General features: G+C 45.5%; 1 protein-coding gene across 4 annotated transcripts in view; it reads right to left on the bottom strand.

Moving 5' to 3' along the window:
* smoc1 (SPARC related modular calcium binding 1) overlaps nt 1–22806 on the bottom strand; it is a 262010-nt gene that overhangs the window by 117623 nt on the left and 121581 nt on the right. For all 4 annotated transcript variants that reach the window (XM_041214635.1, XM_041214636.1, XM_041214637.1 and 1 more), the window contains exon 9: nt 7135–7217. In XM_041214635.1, the coding sequence (XP_041070569.1) occupies nt 7135–7217 (83 nt within the window). The remainder of the gene's footprint in view (nt 1–7134; nt 7218–22806) is intronic.

The following is a 22806-nucleotide window of genomic DNA, read 5'->3' as shown; positions in this document are numbered from 1 at the left end:
TTAGGTCCAGTTGACTAAGTTTCTTCCTGCTGCCAACATTACAACATATCCTGGGAGTTGTGTAATTCTCAACTGGATGTGAGATTTGCCAGGCATTGCCAGGCTTCAGTGGGAAGGTCACAAAGACAGAGCAGGACATGGGACAGGCATGTTCTGCACTTTCTACGGTGGATGAGATGGGTGGGGGGGGGGGGGATTCGGCCACCACCATCGAACACCTTAAAGCAAAACACTGGAGGGCAGATAAAGCTGCAGCAAAGGTTTGCGAGCAACTCGAGGTGTCAGGCTGTTTGGAAACCAAAGCCAAGGCCTCGCCATCTTACATATGGAATAAAAGTTTTAAAATGCTCTAAATTACTTATGAATGATCCACCTTAATTCAAGAAACAGCCAACCCCACCCCACACTGTGAGGATTAAACCAAGCACTCAGAACGACCGATGCCATTGCTCCGATGCTTCGGAATATACAAGGACTTTAATGTGGCCACGGAATTCAGTCTGGGGCAATTATCGTTTCCACAAACCTAATCTTTGGCAAATCAGAGCGATAAAAGATTTCTCACTCCATGGCTGGATGGAGTAAGCCTTAAAAAAATACTGATGACCATAAAACAGCTATTCATCAAACACTATTAAACACCATGGAGCTTGTCCCATCTAGCACGGAGACAATTGCCAGAAACTGAGTGGATGTTTGCCAAAAACTACACAACGTACTACTAAATCTACAGCTCTGATTCTACCAATAAATTCAGATATTAAATACCTCTTCAAATTTTAATGAATTTCTTTTAGTGGGGACACTTTGTACTATGAGTTTTAAATCAACAGAACTAATGATGATTACATTGCTAGTAATGTTTATGTTTGTTAAAACAATTTACGCCTGCTGTTAATTATTTCTGTGCAATTGAATTTTTGAGGGATTGTTGTCAGAGAGATATGGCTGCTGCCTTGAGTAGCAATGAGCTCAGCTGCTGTCGCACATTGCAGCCCATGGAATCTTTTACTCAAAGTTTGCCTGCTTTCAATCGGAATTGAGTCACTGAAGTTACATTTTCCAATTCTGGCACTGCAGGTTGGTAACAGGATTGGCAGCCCTGCCGGCGCACCAGGTGACAGCGATGTGGCACAGCAAGAGTGGGGGTGAGTTTTGTCTGTGCCCGGCTGTACGATAGCACAGAGTATGTGAAATCACCTATTTTTTTTTTTAAATTGACTAATCTCAAATTTGCCATTTTCCCAGAAGGTGGTCAATTGCTCTGTGATTAGGAGACCTGTTTGGTGCTGGTGTACAAAGCCTCAAGGGTAAGGGAATTCGAAAAGATGATGTTATTGTTAATGGTATGTTAATTGTATTATCAAGGTTGAGTATAAAGTTAAGGGCATTGATTTATTAAGTATCTTGAGCACATATAAAGAAAGACTTCCGTGTTCCGTATGTGTATAGAGTTGAGGGGGCTGCTCCTCAGCTTTTGGTTGCGCTTAAGCCCCACACTCCTGATCTTTGGCCACCTAGTGCGGAGATTGGTGGTGGTGGTGGTGGTGGTGGTGGTGGGTGGGTGGGTGGGTGGGTGGGGGAGGGGGGGGGGGGGGGGGGGGGAAAGAGTGGTGGAGCAGATCAGAGTACCAGCTTGTTAGCCTGCTCCTGGGCCTGGCCAAGATGGCTATAAACAGGCCCAAGCAGAGGGCAGTCGAGGAGGCTGTATGTCTCGAATATCTGCCTTTCTTCCGTGCTTATGTCCGCGCCCGGGGGTCCTTGGAGAGGGTGCGCACTTGACACCTCCCACGACTGGTGGGCCCTGCAGGGGCTGGAATGTAACATCTCCCCCTGGAATATTATTTTAATTTCAATAAGTTTCTTTTAAAGTTTTCATTTTTATCAGAGTGACCATTTAAAGGGCTGTTAACTTGTTAATTTGCTCAGTTAATTTGTTAATTAGTTTATCTGTTGGTATACTCAAAAAAAAAGAGCATAAAGGAAGACCTCTGGGACACATGGTGTTGTGGGGTAGGAGGCAGACATATGTAATGCTGCATTCTATAAATAAACCTACTACTGAGAAAAGGATTTGTGTCTAGTTGCATACTTCACCGTCTGACTTGGGATTCTATTAACAGTTATCCTGCTACTCCGACCTCTTTCTGTCATGTCCACAGAGATGTGGTTGCGGGCGAGGGATACGTCCTCCACCATTCCTGTCCCCTTCTCCGCTCAATGCTCTCTCACGTCTGGTGGAAACCTGAACAAACTGAACTGCGGCAAAAATCTGGCCAAACCAGGTTCCACCCCTAATTCTTCCCCCCATGCACCACCACCCCCCCCGAACCACCCCCCCACCCCCACCTGACAGCAACATTGTAGCAGCTGTCCATAGACTGTTCTTCGACTGGTTCTTATTCTTTGACCATAAGTGTGAGCTTGAAGAGTGATCTGGCTTTGAGTTGAATCTAAAATGCTATCTTAGGACATAAAGAGGTCAGTGCAAGGTAAAAGGACTTTCTCCTTGGGTTTTGTAACCCTGCTCAGGTCTGTGAGCTACCAGGCACTGGGCTGGGTTATAACAGGGTTGGAACTATAGGCTCCCCAGCCTCCAGTGCCCCTATCTGATATGAAATCCAGAGATGTGAGCTGAAAGTTTCTTCTTTCTGATAACGCTTAAGTAAAAACTGACTCTATTTTTTGGAGTCTCAGTACAATTTGAAATGGGTGAAAATAATTTGGCACAAATCAAAGAATCTCAGAAGGTTGCCCACTATTACTGCAACAATAGCTTGCATTTATATAGCACCTTTAATTGCCCACAGGCATAATCAGACAAAAATTACCACTGAGCTAAAGAAAGAGATATGAGGACAGATGATCAAGAACATAAGAAATAGGAGTAGGCCATTTGGCCCCTTGAGCCTGCTCCCGTTCAATAAGGTCATGGCTCATCTGATTGTGCCTAATTCCACTTTCCTGCCTGCTCCCCCATAACCCTTGACTTCCTTATCAATTCACCTAACTCAGCCTTGAATGTTTTCAATGACCCCGTCTCCTCTGCTTGCTGGGGGAGAGAATTCCAAATACTAACAAGCCTCTGAGAGAAGAAATTCCTCCTCATCTCCATCTTAAGTGGAAGACTGGAAGCTTGGTCACAAAGGCACGCTTTATGGAGTGTTGTAAAGGAGCAGAGAGCGAGAGGTGGACAGGTTTAAGGGAAGAATTCCTGAGCTCAGGGTGCATACAGCCAAAGGCACTGCCATCAATGTTCGTGAAGATAGTGGGGGATGCACAAGAGGCCAGAGTTGGAGAAATGTAGAACTCATGGAGGATTGCAGAGCTACAGACATTGACAGATGAGGCTGCGTAGGGATTTGAACACCAAGGATGAGAATTTTAACATGAAGTCATAGGGGACTGGGAGCCAATGTTGGTCAGTAAGAACAGATGTAATGGATGCATGAGACCCAGTGCAGGTTAGGATACAAGCAGCACAGTTTATGATTAGTTCAAATCTATGGAGGGTGGAACATGAGAGGTCATGAATCCATTGCAATAGTGAAGTCCAGAGATAACAGTAGTATGGTAGGGCTAGTGTGAAGAACCCATGTCATGTAGCATTCTGAGGGGGTGTTGGAAATACTGTCATAGTAAAAGCATCAATATTCCGATCAAGCTTGTTGAATAGCTAGAGCTGGGAAGCCCAGTTGGTTTTCCCTCCCCTAATTCAGGCCTATAAAGTCAATTGTAGGGTCTCCAGTGGCAAGAAGCCTGAGGTTAGCTAACTAAGCACAACCCAAGGTTTGGACTATGGTTGCTGCCTGATGTATATGACTCAGCTACTCACTGGATAAACTTGATGAGCCATCAGTGCAGCCAGAAAGCAGCAAACAACATATTGTCTTGTCAGTAACCTTCAACAGTCTATTATTTGAGGATTGTTCACAGTAGGAGCTTTGTAAGGAAATCAAGTACATTATTTTGATGTCTTATTTCTAAATACTACTTCTGACTCTCTAAACTTGGACATTTTATTCTGACAGAATGTCCTCCAATTATTCTCTTCAGGAATCTCACCTTTAGCTTCATTCAGCTGGAGTTAGCTTCCACCAGGATATGCTCAACTAGATTAACTTTCTGTTAGTATTACAGAACTTGAATATTGCTGAAAAGACAGGCATGTTGCTGAAGCTTTTCACCTTGCACTCATCAGGACAAATGCAAGAATGCCAAATTTCAAACAATCACGACAACTTATACTACAGGAGAAAGGGGTGATTATTAGCAAGTCAACTCTGATTGACTGAGACGTTGCCATGGAGAAAGCAATGGGGAACTATAGGCTCCCCAGGCTCCTGAGCCCCTTTTCTCTTGCAGTATAAATTGTTGTGATCCTTTGAAATTTGGCATTCTTGCATTTGTCCTGATGAGTGTAAGACGAAAATCTTTGACAACATCTCTCTTTTCAGCAATGTATTAATCTCCTGCACTGTAGCTGTTGTGTGACAACACAAAGCAAACTCATTTTATTATAATTCTAAAAGTCAGAAATGTGGAAGGGGGAAATATATCCATATTTGCTGCAAAGAAAAATTGCCAGCCTAAAAGGTGAGAGAGGAAAAGGGGTGTGGAAAAGATTATATCTGGGGGAAATCTATAGACAATGCTAAAGGTTTACTTCACAAGCATGAGTTAGAAGGCATTTACTTGAGAAAGCAAAGTGTGGCCCTTTAATTCCTGCCTGCCTTCTAACGAGCTCTAACACTAACCCCATCTTAACCTCGGATTTGTTTTTTAAACTACAAGAATTATGGTCAAAAATATAAAACAAGGACAAGAGAAAACCACTTCACTCCCAGTCATCAGTCTGAAGATGAAAATGATGACCATGTGTTTTTTGAAGGAGATATAAAAATGTCTGATGACTGCCAAAACATAGATCTTTCTGAAAGCTGACTAGATTCAGGATCAAATCTATGTATATTATTTAAACCAGCACAATACCAAAGGTCAGCAAACTGCGCTGCTTTCTGAGCGTAATGATTCACATTATCATCCTTGGGATGTTCTGTGGCAAACAGTTATTAGATATATTTTATAGTTTCGTTTGCATTTTTTAAATTTTGGCTTTGCCCTTGGAAAAATATGATTGAGAATACTTAAAGGAAGAACTTGCATTTATATAGCACCTCTCACAACCTCAGGGTGTCCCAAAGCACTTTACAACCCAGAAAGTGTTCTTGAAGTTTAGTCACTGTTGTAATGTAGTAAAATGCAGTAACCAATTTGCACACAATAATCTCCCACAGACAGCAATGAAATAAATGACCAATTAATCTGTTGGTTAAGATAGAAATATTGGCCAGGACATCAGGGAGAACTCACCCTGCTCCTCTTTGAAATAGTGTCACGGGATCTTTCCCATAAACCTGACAGGATGGATGGGGCCTCAGCTTAATGTTTCATCCAGTTATAAAACAGCATGAGCTAAGTACCTTGAGTTGCTTAAAACTGGAGACCATCATCTGGTCAAGCCAGCTGAGCATTTACTTCCTGCAATGAGTCCTGGTGTTGGCCTTTTCAAATGTAGAGGCAGGAATAACAGTTCCTGAAAATGCACACGGATTTCCTGGGACCCAATGGGGGAGGGGTTGACCACGAAGTGTTCAACCAGTGAAGTTTCAGGGTTACTAAAGAGGAGCCAAGCCCCCTGGATGTTTCCAGTGCTCCTTGGCTATCTCCTAGTACCAGAATGTCAAGACATCCCACTTTACTGGCAGCAATACGTTAGGCCGTAGGTTGTAGGCTCAGAGTTGATCAATCAAATGACAAGTGACAAACCCTGTATAGGCTATGATCCACCTCGAGAATGGGGATATTCATGTTGCATAGCTTGCTGCAGTATTATCTATTTGTAGTGGGACTTCAACCGAATTAATCTCATCTAAATTCATATTTTTTGCAGCTCAAATGAATCATGTAAAGCTGTTTTGTGATGTTCATTCTCACAGTTACACCCGTGGAAATAGTAAATTAGATTTTCTCTGGTTTTCTTGCATGAAGAGCGATTATTGGAATATCTCGGAAGAGATTCTTGCGCAGTTGGAGTTTTGGTGCATTTACTGGGAAACATAGGTATATCATTTCAAATGTGCACATATATATTTGACCGCCTATCTTTGCATTCACATGCCTTTATGAATTTATAAAGGGCTGCTTTTTCTTATATTTGTTCATGGGATGGGATGTGGGTGTTGCTGGTTAGGCCAGCATTTATTACCCATCCCTAATTGCCCTTGTTCAGACGGCATTTAAGAGTCAAGCACATTGATGTGGGTTTGGAGTCACACGTGGCCCAGAACATCAGATTTCCTTCCATAAAGGACATTAGTGAACCAGACGGGTTTTTACGACAATGGTTTCATGGTCATCATTAGACTTTTAATTCTAGATTTTTATTGAATTCAAATTCCACCATCTGCCATGGTGGGATTTGAACCAGGTCCCCAAAGCATTATCCTGGGTCTCTGGATTACCAGTCTGGTGACAATAACCACTACACCACCAATTCCCAATTCCCATTCCACATTCTTCATTCATCGATGAGTTTCATTATAAAGACGTCTATATGCCTACTCTGTTTCAATGCCTTATATTTTGCTGAACTGGTTGAATCCAATGAACCTAGGATCTTGGACTGCATGGCCGATTAAGTCACTGAGCTAAGGTTCCTCTCTAAAAGCTTGTGACTCCAGAGCTAATCAGCGGCTCTTAGTGGAGCACTCGGTTCCTGAGGCATAGACATAAGTTCCCAGTGCCACTGGCAGATGAGATCTTCTTTACAACTAGCAAGAGGCAGGAGATCAGGCTTTAACACTGTCAGAAAGGGAGCTCTTTATGTGGCAGGGGTGGGTGGCAGTTGGGGGGGAGGGGGGTGGAGGCAACTGTTTTTTCTTGTAATTAACCATCAATATTTTAGATGGTTTCATCTGCAATCACTTAAAAGTCAATTAGCCGAGTCACTTGTGTCTCTTATATAGGGTAATCATATGAAATTACTCAAGGACAGCAGCATGTGGCAATGGTTTCACCATTGATCACTCCCTGCTGTGCTCATGAGGAAACGGTGAGCTGAAAATGGCTTACCTTGTAGCTCTTTGTCTTTGAATGGATCATCTCCCTCCATGAGCTTGGATCTGGCGTTGCTGTCACAATCAGGGGTTTGGTAACTGGAAGAAGCAAGAGCAGCACTCAAAACACATGTTAGAAACCAGTGGGGCTTGTGCCAGACAGGCTTGTGAGCTACTAGACTGCGTTTGCACTTGGGCTGAAATATGGCAATTAACGTTTGCGCCAGGCAATGACCATCCCCAACAAAAGAGAATCTAAGCATCTCCCCAGAACATTCAATGGCATTGCTATCACTAAAATCCCCACTAGCAACATCAGGGGGTTACCAATCACCAGAAACTTAATTGGATCAGCCATTTAAATACAGTGGATGCAAGAACAGGTCAGGGGCTGGGAATTCTGCAGTGACTAAGTCACCTCCTGACTCCCTAAAACCTGTTCGTCTTCTATAAGGTACAAATCAGGCATGTGATGGAACACTCTCCACTTACCTGGACGAGTGTAGCTCCAAAAACACTCAGAGAGCTCAACACCATCCAGAACAAAGCAGCCCACTTGATTGGCACATCATCCACCACCTTCGACATTCACTCCCTCCACCACTGACAGACAGTGGCAACAGTGTGTGCCATCTACAAGTTGCACTGCAGCAACTCATCAAGGCTCCTTCGACAGCACAGTTAAAACCCGAGACCTCTACCACCTTGAACGATAAGGGCAGCAGACACACAGGAACACCACCACCTGCAAGTCCCCTCCAAGCCACTCACCACCCTGACTTGGAAACATATCACCGTTCCTTCACCGTCGCTGGATCAAAATCCTGGAACTCCCTCCCTAACAGCACTGTGGGTTTACCTACACCAAAGGGACTGCAGCAGTTCAAGAAGGCAGCTCACCACCATCTTCTCAAGGGCAATTAGGGATGGGCAATAAATGCTGGCCTAACCAGTGACATTCCCATCCCCTGAATGAATAAAAAAACCTACTAAGCTGGTTACGTTACAGTCATGATTGCTGAACTACTCCTGTATCCAGGACAAGACATAAGTGGTTCCCCATCATAACACTGGTGGCTTCGGCGAAAGGAAAGGCAATAACTCATAAGTCAAAAATTGGAACTTACTATGGAATTTTTGCCCAGCTGGAGGACAGGTCACTGAGCAACACCATAACCGGTTTTCCAACTCATGACATTCGGTTTACTAACAAAGATTTTAAAATCTATGAAGAATTTTGAATGTAAACAGGGAAAGAATATCTCTGATTGGGGGTCTGGTTAGCTTAGATGGCTAGACTGTCGTGCATAACGGGTTCAATTCTGCTTTGATGGTTCTGGAAGGCCTGCTTCCTCACACTGCCCCGTGTTTGTGGAGTGGTGCTCCTCAAGCTCTACATAACCAATTATCTCTCTAATGGAGAGAGATGCCAATGGTCCTTTGTGGACCATGGCTAATAAATCACTGTTAAAACGATTTACTCATATCAACTTTTACTGTTGCCAGACATGTTTATTATAAGAGGAAACCACCATATCTTTGGCTCGTGGGTGACCAGTGTAGCTGAGAATCAGGAAGCTAGGGTTGTTCAACAACTTCTCTGTCCCTTTCAACAAAGAATTATTTGGTAGCACAGCACTTGAGTATTGCTGAAAAAAAGAGACATGTCAAAGCTTTTCATCTTGCACTCATCAGGGCACTTTGCAAAAATACCAATATAAGGGGAAAACAACAATTTATACTGCATGCGAAGGGAGTGCTGATTGATTGGCAAGTGAACTCTGATTGGTAGAGGCATTGACATGGAGAATGCACCAATCGATGGTGACTGGCAGTTAATTGCCAAGCATTGTTTGAAATTTAAACCAGGCAGTCTGACCCTGATTGATCAAGGCATTGCCCTGAGGAATGAGTCAGCGAATGGCTGTCACTTATTTTGCTTCGCTGAAGTGGGCGCAATGTTTGTACACGTTCTTTTGCCTGCAAAGATAAAAGCAAGACAAAAAGCTTTGACATGTATCTTTCTTCAGCAATACTAAAGAATTCTTTCAAGTGCCTATGACACTTCAATTGAATATTGCTTTCCTATCAGCATTGTGCTTTATATAGTGCAGTATATAGTGGTGTCACATTCTCCCCATGGTAACTCATGACGAATACCAGAAATGTACCAGGCACAGTTGTGCAGTGGGTTAGCATGCTGTCCATTCTTTGTTTGGGCAGTCTTAACCCAGTACATAAAGGGCTTAAAATTGTCCCCGCTTAGGTACAAATTGCCTCTACATTAACAATAGTCAGTGGGGATATAAATATGCTTATACAAGATGAAACATTCCACAACATTAAGCAATTTCCTATTGAACTGGCAGCCAAGGCACTCGGTGAAATTTTGAGTGGTGGGAGTTATGGTATTTGCATATCTGCCTGATGTTGTCTCTGACAGGGGGATGCTGTTGAGCTTTTGAGACTTGAGTATTGAGATGAAAGAATATTTCTCTTCCCATCATGATAGACAGTAAAACGTGGGTGGCTTTCAGCTCAATTGTGCTTCAAATCCTGTTGTAAAAATCAAGCGATCAAAGAGGTTAATCTAACAGCACTAAACCCCATCTATGTTGCTGAGGCCCTGTGTTACGATGGTTTAAGAGCAGACACAACCGAGCATGCTGTCTGCAAGGCAGGTCACAGTGACAGCGCATTTTAACAAACAACAGCTGACACACAGCCCTGGCCCATTCATGTGTTTAGCTGTGACAATGGAAGTTAGTCCCACCTGGTTCGACCCCAGCCTGTGTACAAAGCAAACTGAAACCATTCTGATCGCATAAGGAACTGTGAGGTCACTTAGTGCACCACGCTGACCCGGCACCCTGTGAACTTTCACTGGCTCCCCTGTGCAACGTGCCCCACCCCACCCACCCCACACCCGTGTTATCCCAAAGCAAGAATAAACAAAGCACTCTGGCACCTGTAACAACATCTGACCACAGTAAGTCACAGTCAATAGGTCACATGCAGTCTTCCATCAATGGTAGATTTCAATAGGACGGCACTGTTTAAACAACAGACCAAAAAAATAATTGTGCAGCAGGGAGGAATATAGGAGGGAGGGAATATAGGAGGGAGGGAATAACATTTACACTCACATTACTTCCAGTAAATCCACACAATCCCTTACAGCTCGATAGTGCACTGGTTTTATACACTCATGGCAAATTCTGCACCCTAAAAAATACCTAACTCTGCAAACATTCCCAAATATACTTACAGCTCTCATGGGAAAATGAGGCTGGGAGTATTTTTTTCTCATAATTTTGTGAGCAATTTTGCTCAGCTGATCCCTTTTTAAAATTAAGATTAAAACGAGCATTTTTAAATGCACAGACTGTGCTTCACATTTTCTTGCATCACCGCACTGAAACTTTCTTCGGTGTTTTAAGTAAACATTTCAACTCAATGTCAATATTAGCTGTGGCATTAAGTTTCTGGAAAAATCCTTGATTTTGAATGCATTGGCAGTCCGACGACGACACGATTTTTCTATTATAAAATGAAGTTAAACAGGGTGAGCTTGGTCATTCCCCCTCCAGGTACCATGCCCTAAGAGGGCATTAGCAACATAGGGCAGAACTTCTCTCGCATCGGGTGGGATGTGTGCCCGACCCGAACAGGAGAAAAATGACACACGATGACATAGGGCGCGCGTCCCTACACCATCGTGCACTCGCGCGGTATTTCGGTCCCAGCAGACACATGTGGGATAAAAACAAAAAAAAAAAAACAAAAAAAAAAAAACAAAAAAAAAACTGCGGATGCTGGAAATCCAAAACAAAAACAGAATTACCTGGAAAAACTCAGCAGGTCTGGCAGCATCGGCGGAGAAGAAAAGAGTTGACGTTTCGAGTCCTCATGACCCTTCGACAGAACTTGAGTTCGAGTCCAGGAAAGAGCTGAAATATAAGCTGGTTTAAGGTGTGTGTGTGGGGGGCGGAGAGATAGAGAGACAGAGAGGTGGAGGGGGGGGGGGGGGGGGGGGGGGGGGGGGTTGGTGTGGTTGTAGCGACAAACAAGCAGTGATAGAAGCAGATCATCAAAAGATGTCAACAACACATGTGGGAGTTGGCTGTGTGCCCGCCAACAGTTAAGAGGGCCGTTAGGCCCATGAATTAATTGATTAAATGGAATTTTCCCCTGCCTGTCTAACCTTCCGGCTGGCAGGTGGGCAAAAAGGTCAAGCGGCCTTTGGATTTTTGAGGAAACCTCATCCAAGGGCGGGATGAGGTTTCCGATGTTAATTAGAAATGAAACTAAAATGCTTAAGTCGCATTTCTAACATGACCCCGCTCACGTGACACAGTCACATGGGCGGGGACACGTTTGCCATAATTTTTAAATCTTTATTTTTAATGTTATAAATCTTCAGCTCCCTGAGGTAGCTCTGTGCTTTCGTGGGGTTTCCTGTGAGTGCACCCGAGCGCCTGCGCTGACTCCCACGCTCGCCCTCCTACACCCCACCCCCCTGCGCGGGATTCACGCTGACTGGCCAATTAAATTGCGGTCAGGGCCCGTTTGTGGGCGATGGAGCATTGTGTGGCCACTACTCCACCCAACAAGGGGAAAATTCTCCCCATAGATAATGAAAGACACAGGAAAAATTATGAGCAGGAGTGGGCCATTTGGCCCCTCGAGCCTGCTCTGCCATTCATTATGATCACGGCTGATCCTCTATCTCAATGCTGTACTTCCACTCTCTCCCCATACCTCTTGACACCTTTAACATCTAGAAATCCATCCATCTCCTTCTTAAATATATTCAGTGAATTGACCTCCACAGCCTTCTGTGGTAGAGAATTCCACAGGCTCTGAGTGAAGAAATTTCTCCTCATCTCAGTCCTAACTGGCCTACCCCATATCCTGAGACTGTGACCCCTTGTTCTAGACCCACGCCCCCACCCCTGCCAGCCAGGGGTAACATCATCCCTGCAGTATGTCCAGCCCTGTTAGAATTTTATGTTTCAATGCAACCATGGACTTCCATTGAATTAGTCCACATTTATGCTTGGCAAAGTTCTGCAGTGGTTTGCCATTGCCTTCTGTAGTATGGCTGACCAAGAAACCCTTCCCCCCTTGCCATCAGGCATTTTAGAAGGATTTTCAGGCTCATAATCAACCTGTTCGGCCATGTTACAAACATGCCCTCCATGGTCAGCAAGCCCTGAAGCAAGACCTGAACCGGAAAGCTTCTGGCCCAGAGGTAGGGACGCTACCACTGCACCACAAGAAAACAGACCACACTGGGGCCTTTTCAAATGGCATAATAGATTCTGCCACCACTGCTGCTTCTGGTAGGACATCTCCTGCCCTCTACATCTCTTCAGTTTTTGTTGATTGTCTTAATTTTATGTCTTAAACAAACTCATTGACCAATGATAATAGGTTTTCTTAATTCTCCTGACTATGAATACAACAACGGCAACTTGCATTTATATGGCACCTCTTAAAGAATTAAAACGTCCCAAGGCACTTCACAGAAACATCAAAAGCAAAGTTAGGCATTGAGCTACATAAGGCAGATGGCCAAAGCATTTCTTTTATTCTTTTGTGGGACATGAGCATTCATGGCAAGGCCAGCATTTATTGCCTATCACTAATTGCCCTTGAGATGGCGGTGGTGAGGTTTAGTAAGGGTATTCCAAAACGTAGGGCCTAGGCATCAATTGTGGAGTGCTTAGAATCAGGAATGCTCAAGAGGCCGGAATTAGATGAGCATCGATATCTGGGGCTGGACGAGATGACAGAGTTAGGGAAGGGTGAGGCTATGGCCAAACTTGAAACAAGAATGAGAATTTTAAAAGCAATGTGTTGCTTGAGCCAGTATTAGCCAGGGAGCACCAGGGCGGTAGGTGAGCGGGACTTGGTGTGAACTACAGCAGAGTGTTGGATGACCTGAAGTTTATGGAGGTTGGAATGTGGGAGGCCAGCCAGAAATATGTTAGAACAATTAGGTCTAGAAATGGCAAATGCATGAATGAGAGTTTCAGCAACAGGGCAGCTGCTGGAGATGGGCAGGTTTCATGCTGGCACGGACATGTGGCAGAAGCTTACTTCGGGGTCAAATATGACACCAAGGTTGCAATCATTTTAGCTGGGACTCAGGACAGTTGCCAGGGATAGGGATGAAGCTGGTCGCTAGGGAATAGAGTTTGGAGCAGGGTCCAAAGACAATAGCTTCAGTCTGCCCAATATTTAATTGGAGGAAATTTCTGCTCATAGAGTCATAGAGGTCTACAGCACAGAAAAAGGCCCTTTGGCCCATCAAGTCTGTGCCGGTCAAATAAGTACCTAACTATTCTAATCCCATTTTCCAGCACTAGGCCCATAGCCTTGTATGCCATGGCATTGCAAGTGCACATCCAAATACTTCTTAAATGTTATGAGGGTTTCTGTCTCTACCACCCTTTCAGGCAGTGAGTTCCAGATTCCCACCACCCTCTGGGTGAAAAAATTCTTCCTCACATCCCCTCTAAATCTCCTGCCCCTTACCTTAAATCTATGCCCCATGGTTATTGATCCCTCCACCAAGGGGAAAAGTTCCTTCCTGTCTACCCTATCAATGTCCCTCATAATTTTATACACCTCAGTCATTTCCCCCCTCAATCTCCTCTGCTCCAAGGAAAATAACCCCAGTCTTATCCAATCTTTCCTCATAACTAAAACTCTCCAGCCTAGGCAACATCCTGGTAAATCTCCTCTGCACTCTCTCTGGTGCAATCACATCCTTCCTATAATGCGGATTCCAGAACTGCACACAATACTCTAGCTGTGGCCTAACCAGCATTTTATACAGTTCCAGCATAACCTCCTTGCTCTTATATTCTATGCCTCGGCTAATAAAGGCAAGTATCCCATATGCCTTCTTAACCACCTTATCTACCTGTCCCGCTACCTTAAGGGACCAGTGGACATGCACACCAAGGTCCCTCTGATCCTCGGTACTTCCCAGGGTCCCACCATTCATCATGTATTCTCGTGCCTTGTTTGTCCTGCCCAAGTGCATCAACTCACACTTATCAGGATTAAATTCCATTTGCCACTGATCAGCTCATCTGACCAGCCCGTATATATCCTCCTGTAATCTAAGGCTATCCTCCTCACTATTTAGCACACAACCAATTTTCGTGTCATCTGCGAACTTACTGATCAACCCTCCTACACTCAAGTCTAAATCGTTTATATTTACCACAAACAGCAAGGGACCCAACACTGATCCCTGTGGAACCCCACAGGACACAGGAATCCAGTCAGAAAAACACCCCTCGACCATCACCCTCTGCTTCCTGCCACTCAGCCAATTCTGGATTCAATTTTACCAAATTGCCTTGGACCCCATTCAGTACTAGATGTGGAATAAGCAGTCTGGCAATGTAGAAACAGTGGAGGAGTTGAGAGAGCTGGGGGTGAAGCAGCGCTGGACATCATGAGCATACATGTGAAAATCAACGTTGTGCTTTTGGATGAAGTCATCCAAAGAGAAACATATAGATAAGCAACAGAAGTGGGCCAAGGCTAGATCCTTGGGGGACACCAGGGGTAATGGTTTGGGAGCAGGAAGAGAAGCAATTGCAAGTGATACTCCGACTATACTATATAGTTAAGAATGGAAGCAGGTGAGAACAGTCCTACTCAGCTGGACTACAGAGGAGAGACATTGGGGAAAGATGGTGTGGTCAACCATGTCAAAGGTTGCAGACAGGTTAAGAAGGTGAGGAGGGACAGATTATCTTTGTCACAATCACACAGGATGTTTTTTGTGACTTTGACAAGGGCTGTTTCAGTACAATGGAGAGACACAAACCTGATTGGAGGGATTCAAACATGAAGTTCCAGGAAAGATGGGCATATTCAATGATGTTGGAAAGGAAAATAAGATTGGAAAGAGGCTGTAGTTTGCAAGAATGGAGGAGTCGAGGGTTGTTTTTTTTCAGGAGAGGGGTAATGATGGCAGATTTAAAGCAGAGAGGAGGAACACCTGAAGAAAAAGGACCATTTAAACTATCGGCTACCATGGGGCCCAAGAGGGGAAGTTGGGTGATCAGTGGGAATAGGGTCGAGGGAGCAGGAGGTGGATCTCGTGGACAAGATGAGCTCAGAGTGGGCATGAGGGGAGATGGGAGAGAAACTAGGGAAAGATATGAGTTGTGGGGTTGGGGCGGGGGTGGGAGCTTTAGAGGAAACTTGGCCCAGCAGGCTAGTGGAAGGAAGGGAATTGGCAGAAGCAATTGATTGGATGGCCTTGATCTTGGTAGCAAAAAAGCTTCCACACTTATTGTTTGAAGTGAGGGTGGAGGGGACAGGGGAGCAGGGTTTAAGAAGACCATCTGCAGTGGAGAGGATATAAGTTGGGGGTTATCTTTGCATTCCAGTATTACCCTGGAATAGTTGAGCCATTTTAGCAGACTCGAGCAAGAGCCAGTAGTGCTTTACGTTGTTCAGCCAGGTGTGGGTGGTGAATGGCTAAACCAATTGTTCACCATATTCTTTCAGGTTTGGATTTCTATTTGATTTCCTGTGAATCTCTTTGTTCAATGAAAAAAAGCCCTAGTTTCTCTGGTCTCCCATAACGTGAGCCCTTCATCCTTGGAGTCACCTCAGTGGCCAGAATTCAGTCCGGTTCACAGGGGTCCTGTACACCAGTCGGAAAACCATCGGTGACCCCCTGGCAGTTCCGTGGGGGAGCCAAGTGCCCTTCTGAAGTCCTGCCCACCAAGAGCTGCCTGCCAATCAGAGGCCGGCAATTCATCATTATCAGCAGTGCCAGTTGGAGCAATGGCTGCTGGCGGCACCGCTCGCACCCAAAGCCCAGGATCGCGGAGGGACCTCAGGCAAGTGAAGGGGCGATGGGGGCTATGGGAGGCAGGGGGGGTGTGGAAGAGTGGTCAGAGGTGAAGTGGGCGTTTGGCTTGGAATGGCTTTCAGCAGCCCAGTGCTGGGTCCCTCGATCAAGCGCAAAGTGCTCGATAGCGAGGGACCCCCTCCAAATCAGGAGGCTGCTGGCAACAGAACCAACAGGCGGCTAGCCAAAGGAGGCCAGAGACCCATGCGGCCTCCAGTTAACCCCTGAGTCACCACTAAATTGCAGTGGGCTCAGGGATAACGGACGTCAATTGGCTCATTAATGAGCCTAATTGACATCCTGGCCCTGGCAGCTGGGAACTCCACAACAGTCTATTCTGCACACCCCCCCCCACCCACAACACCCCCAACCACCGCCGCCCACTGCCCCACCACCCCCACACCCCCCCCCACCCACCCAACCAACCTCTCCACTCCCCCCTCCCCGCCCCCCCACCCCAACCCCGACTTAATCATCCTCCGGCAGGCTGACGCGGGCCCTTCCCATGATTAAATGGGCCTTGCAGCTCGGCTGCCACTGTGATGGGCTGCATAAAACCCAACCCAGCAAACCTTTACCACATCCTCCCCTTGGCTGTAAAGAGTTTTGGAATGTCCCGGGGTTGTGAAAGGCACTATATAAATGCAAGCCTTTTCTTTCTCACATGCAACTCTTTGACTCAAGTCGGGACACAAATAGGAAAAACAATGCCAGCTAAACCCTTCCATGAGAACTCTGCTTTCTACTCACCCTGGGGCACCTCTCACTTTCTATGTAAACTAACAGAACCCCTTCACAGGATCTATTCTTCACTGTGTAAAACACTCGACAAGTGATTTTTTTTTCTCTCTCTTCTTGTTAAAAAAAGCCTGCAGTGGTTTTGTGGAGGTTATTGTGAAGAGAGGTCCTGTAGCTTCTCGAGCTTTAATTTGCAGACAATGTTAAGCCTCCTTCAGTTGGCAAGTCGCTCTTATCCCCAATCAAAGTGAAACTTGTATCATCAACATCGGGCAGTCTGAGACAAGTTTTATGGCAACAGTTACCAAAAACAGAACCAGGGTTAATCGGTTCTTCAGCCATCCTGAATGTATTGCAAATACCTTGTCATTTTTCAAACGGTTGGAATGTGTTCAGGATAATTGTGCAATAGTTGGAACTTTCTTATATGAATGTATTTTTTTTACATTTAGCCACTGAGTATCTACAAAGGGATAGTGTCTCTTTAAAGTGTGAGCTCATTGCAAAGAATCAAACCTTATTCCACGCTGCAGACATTACATACTTATTGGGCCAGGTCATGCTGGAAAAATAACGATGTGTTAACGAAGCACCCCATTATTAATGCACAAATTGGCCAGCAAGTCCAAGAGAATAAGGGATAGACTGAGTTACAAATCTCCAGGACTTTAAGACACTCTGCTTTGTAGAATTGACTTCTGACCCTTGGCCGGATTGCACATTAATTGTCCATTCAACCCATCGCAGAAAGTTAAGTCTTTTTAACAACATAATTGTTAATGCAATGGGGATCAAACTGTCTGACTCAGTGGGGGGATAATTTAAGCTGCTCAATCTCACTCCTACGTGGGCGTCAACTGTTAGAGATTTTGAAAATGCCAAATTTAAAACGTTAACATTTTTTCTTACTTTTCCTTCCTGACTCTTTTCTCCTCTCGCTCTTTACCCAATCTTTCCTCCCTCTCCTCCTCACCTGCTTTAACGCCCAAAATGGATCCGGGTTGGATCAGGTGTTAAAGGTTTTAGGGGAGAATTTTGAATTTTCCGCATGTCGGACGGGCCGGTTGGGAGTGGGCGCGGGAGAGCGTGAAGCCGATCGCCGCCCACGATCGGCTGCGTGCCGCCATTTTACCTGGGTGGGCCAATTGAGGCCCGTCCAGTGTGACACGCAGCCGGTAGCGCTCAGCGCTGCCTGTGCAGGCAGCGGGGGTGGGGGGGGGGGTGGGGGGGTGTTGGAGTTGGGGCTCGTGCACAAAAGAGCCCAGGAATCTCCCTGAGGCACGGAGCTGCCTCAGGGAGATTAAGTACATAATAAAAGTTTTTACGTAACAAAGCTAAAAATGATTTAAACATGTCCCCCCCAGGCAACAGTGTCACATGAACTGGGACATGTTCGTGAATTGTGCAAAAATTAATTAATAATTTTATAAAACCTTCAGGAGACCTCATCCCGCCCGTGGAAGAGGTTTCCTGAAAAACGCAAAGGTCGCCTGGGGTCTTTGCCGGCCCCCGCCAACCGTAAACTATGATAACTAATTTGATAGGTTTTTTAGAGGCCTTAATAGGGCCGTTGACAGTTCGGTTGGCACACAGCCACCTGTGGCACACAATGGCCGAACGTAATATCGAAATGACACGCGATGACATCACGATGCACGCCCGATGTCACCGCGCGTCATTTTGCGCATTGGTGTGCTGACGTCAAAATTCTGGCCTTAAGATCTTATACCCACTTCCATGTTTCAGGAGCGAGGGGTGGGCAACCACCTTGCCTCCAGGGGGTGGGCTTTCTCTTTAAATATTTTAATGAGACTGCCAGCCTCCGATTTTAAAACCTGAACCGCAGGTTTTGCAGAGAATTGCTGAGTACCCCAGAACAACTGCAGCTAAGGAAAGATGAGAAATGAATCGAGATGCAGTTAAGTGCTTCCCTTTTCACCCAGCACTCCCCACCTTCCCGCCCCGCAACCCCATACAAAGACTCCCAGGGTCAGGTATTGGACACCCCAGGGTCAGAGATTGAACCCAACCCCCTCCCCTACTCTCCTCGTCCCGGTCCCCCTGCCACCCAGGTCACCCCACTCAACTGACTGCTGAGGTTACACGTTTTCTTTCAGCCAGAAGACATCGGTGCCTTGCACTTCACTCGCCCGATCACTGGGCTGGATTTAGCATTCCCACATGGGTCCTGCCCACCAGTTGGAGAACTGGCCGGAGACCCGTTGTCACTTTGGTGAGGGAGGCCAGACCAAACTAAGTGCCGGATAGATGTTAAAAAAGGATTCCACACCAGATGGCGAAGCATGAAACTAGACGCTGATCCCTTTCATGATAACAGGTTTATTTACAGGATGCAGCAATGCATATGTCTGCTTCCTACCTTCAATCCCCAATGTCCCAGCCACCTTCCTTTATCCTCTTTTGAGCATTACAAATAGAATAAATGGTCAAATTAACCAAGTAAATTAAAGTGATAGTCCCTAAGGGACACGGTATCGACAGAAAAAAATTCAAAGAAACCTGACCGAATTCAATGAGAATGTCATTTGCGGGGTGGATGAAGCACTCCAGCCACCGCCCCCCCCAACCCCCCGCGGTGCCCACTGGTCGCAGAAGGCCTCAGGCTTCCCAGCAGACACCGCATGCTCCCTCTCCAGGGACACCTGGCCGCAACCTTAGCCCCAGTCTTTCTTTACACTCTTTTGAGTATCAGTAGAACAAATTTAACAAATTAACGAATTAACCAATTTTTAAAAAAAGCCAATTAAGCCAATCGATCTGTAACTGAAGAATGGATTTAAAGGAACCTTACAAAATTAAATTGAAATGTCATTTTGGAGGCTAATGAAGCACTCAAGCCCCCACAGTGCCCACCAGTTGCAGAAGGCCTCAAGCAGGCCAATGGACACCGCGTGCTCTCTCTCCAAGAACACCCAGCTGCAAACGCAGCCATGGTCTTTCTTTACAAGTGTTCTAATTTCTTAATTAAACAATAACTAACATGCCATTAACATTAGGCACTTAAGTGGCCAGTGTCGGGCCTTCCCCAGGATTTAGGACCCCGGGGTCGGAAATCCCGCCCCCTGACAGCTGCCGGCCAGAGATCAGCAGCTCTCCTTCACCTTTAAATATTTTAATGAGACTGCCAACCTCCGATTTTAAAACCTGAACCACAGGTTTTGCAGAGAACTGCTGAGTACCCCAGAACCATTGTAGCTGAGGAAAGGTGAGAATTGAATCGAGATGAAGTTAAGTGCTTCCCTTTTCACCCCGCACTCCCCACCTCTTCGTCCCGCACCCCCATACAAAGACTCCCAGGGTCAGAGATTGAACCCAACCCCCTCCCCTACCCTCCTCATCCCTGCCACCCAGGTCACCACCTGACTGGTGAGGTTACACGTTTTCTTTTAGCCAGAAGACATCGGTGCCTTGCACTTGAGTGGAAGGCCCAACCCAGGCCACTTATAAATGCTTAACAGGCACTTTATTCAATGAGGTCTCCTCCGCTGAAGTGATGTGGATTTCCCACTAGTTGGAGAACCAGTGGGAAAGGTCCACATTGGGAACACTAAATCCAGCCCTACATTTTGAACTGTACCTTTTTTTTTTGTTCACCAGTGACGCGTGGGTCATGGAGCGAGCCTACCTGCTCGAGAGTACTGTCAGCCTAACTGGAAGCCAAGCCTGTCAATCAGGTGTGGAACCTCTCGAGAACAAAGACTTTCCTGATTTCCCATCTGAGACTCTGTGCACTATACCCACAGCCCCCACCTACCCACTCATGGAACCTATTCCTATATATCCTAGCCTTTATTTCTCTTTCGCTGCCTAATTGGATTCTAATTCATCCCACTACCATTGTTCTTGTTTCTTTCTCAATCCTCAAAACACATTGGTTAAGGACTGTTGGTCCTATGCACCAAAGAGTTTTGAGGTGATGGTACAGAAAGACATTCAACAGGACACGACCTTGAGATTCCTCACTCCAGCTGCAAACATTTGTGTTTGTTTCCTTTATTCTTTCATGGGGTGTGGTCGTCACTGACAAGGCCAGCATTTGTTGACCATCCCTAATTGCCCTTGAACTGAGTAGCTCACTCGGCCATTTCAGAGTTAACCACATTGCTGTGGGTCTGGAGTCACGTATAGGCCAGGCCTAGATGGCAGATTTCTTTCCCTAAAGGGGATTAGTGAATCAGATGAGTTTTTGTGACAACTTCATTTCTGAGACCAGCTTTCAATTAACTGAATTTAAATTCCACCACAGCCATGGTGGGATTTGAACCCCCCACCCCCAGAGCATTAGCCTGGACCTCTAGGTTACCATTCCAGTGATACTACCACGTGCTGCAGGAAGCTATGAGGCACTGCATAATCCTTCCTTTGTAGTGTTAATGTGCAAAAGTAAAAAGCCAGTTTTCTAGCCAAGTATTGAGCAGCTATTTGGGTTGCTATTTTCACCCTGTACCAGGCTGTGCTCCAACTGCTCAAAATTGGTCATCATCAAAAGCAGGTGATACTAGAGTCAACTTGTCAGAGGGAGCTGCAAAGGAGCTTCCTTTAGCGGAAGGGTAATAGTGGTTACAATTTACTAAACACAAGGCATCCAAAATACTTTGCTTTATTTGGGAAAATTTAAGCCTGTTTGAATACACACCAGGAACATAGAGTTTGACTTTGTGCAAGGGTGTAGAACAGGCAACATTGCCCATTTCACACTAACGCACTAAAAGCCCAAAATACCCCACGTGTGCGCTTTGCAATATCATGTTTTCATTCTAAAAATGAACTGCCTCAGGTCTACCAAGGTCTTGTTTTCAGAGAAGGGCGTTCATTTCCACTCCTCTTCTCTCCTCTCCTGGTGCGTTGACACTTGCTGGGGTGAAGATCCGTAGGTCCCACGGCCTGATGTTTCAGGGGTCTTGACAGTGCCAACAGTACTGACTTTGGGACAGGCGTCAAAGCCATGTCTAAACCGGTCCTCAACCCATCCCCACGCAGGCAGAAAGAATTACTGGATCACCAGCGGCAGTGAAAACCTTTGCTGATTTCCCCAGACTGAAAGCACAAAGGGCAATCGTAGGGTTCCCACCACAGTCCCAGCACTTGACCTTGTTGGTCTGTAGGAGAGGGGAGGAATATTTTTCCCCACCCTAACACCAATGTCAAATTCAAGTACTCCCAGATCAGTTAATCCACAGATTACATCCAGATTAAAGTGCTGTCTGTTTTGTCCCAACAACCCGCCCTAACCTTGAACCCTGCGGCTGTTTTACCCAAGTAAATATTTTCCTTTTATCACATCAGCTCTCCTCTTTAAACCAGCTTCCTAACAGTGGCAATTCGAGTTGAATGCACTGTAAAATTGTACCCACTGGGGAATCACTCGAGTCCGTCCAAACTCATTTTCCACTGAGCCCTTATTGTCAGCTGAGAGAGAGGAGATTTTCAGTCTGAGACAAATTCAAACCTAGATCCCAGAGGTGAAGGGATAATGTTCTAACCCTGAGTGTCACCCAGTCTCTCTCTATTTATGCTGCTTCATAAAAGACTTTTGTGATGCAATATCTTTCTCACTGGCTGCCCAGCCATTGGAGCTACTGTTGGAAAAGCACTTCAAGCTTATCATGCTGAGATATGACAGTGCTGAAGAATGAAGCAACTCTACTTTGTGCACAGGCTCAATACTGAGCTTTGTTAGAGTGGGTGAGGTTTAAAGTAGTAGACTCAAAACTTTGAGCTCCCCTGCCTCGTTGTGACAAAGCAGCACAATCTATTCCCGTACTGTCAGTCTTTTTTGCTTTTAACATAACCACAAACCACAGTGGCTAGCCGATAAAACAATATTTTCATAATGGATCCAAAACGTATAACAGAGCAGACAGTCTAGAAGGGCACTGTTAGTGCTCTGCATAAGATCTTGGCTCAAATTAGAACACCATTTCTCTCACAAGGAAACATGCACTATTGCTAATATTGCACACAAGTATGAACATGCATGCGCAAACACACACATATACACACTTGTACTTACACACACATGCCACACACACACAC

This window comes from Carcharodon carcharias, chromosome 20, assembly GCF_017639515.1.
Source record: "Carcharodon carcharias isolate sCarCar2 chromosome 20, sCarCar2.pri, whole genome shotgun sequence".
NCBI classification, from domain to species: Eukaryota; Metazoa; Chordata; class Chondrichthyes; order Lamniformes; family Lamnidae; genus Carcharodon; species Carcharodon carcharias.
The sequence above is the reverse complement of the archived record's forward strand: the minus strand, read 5'-3'. Positions and strand labels throughout refer to the sequence as shown.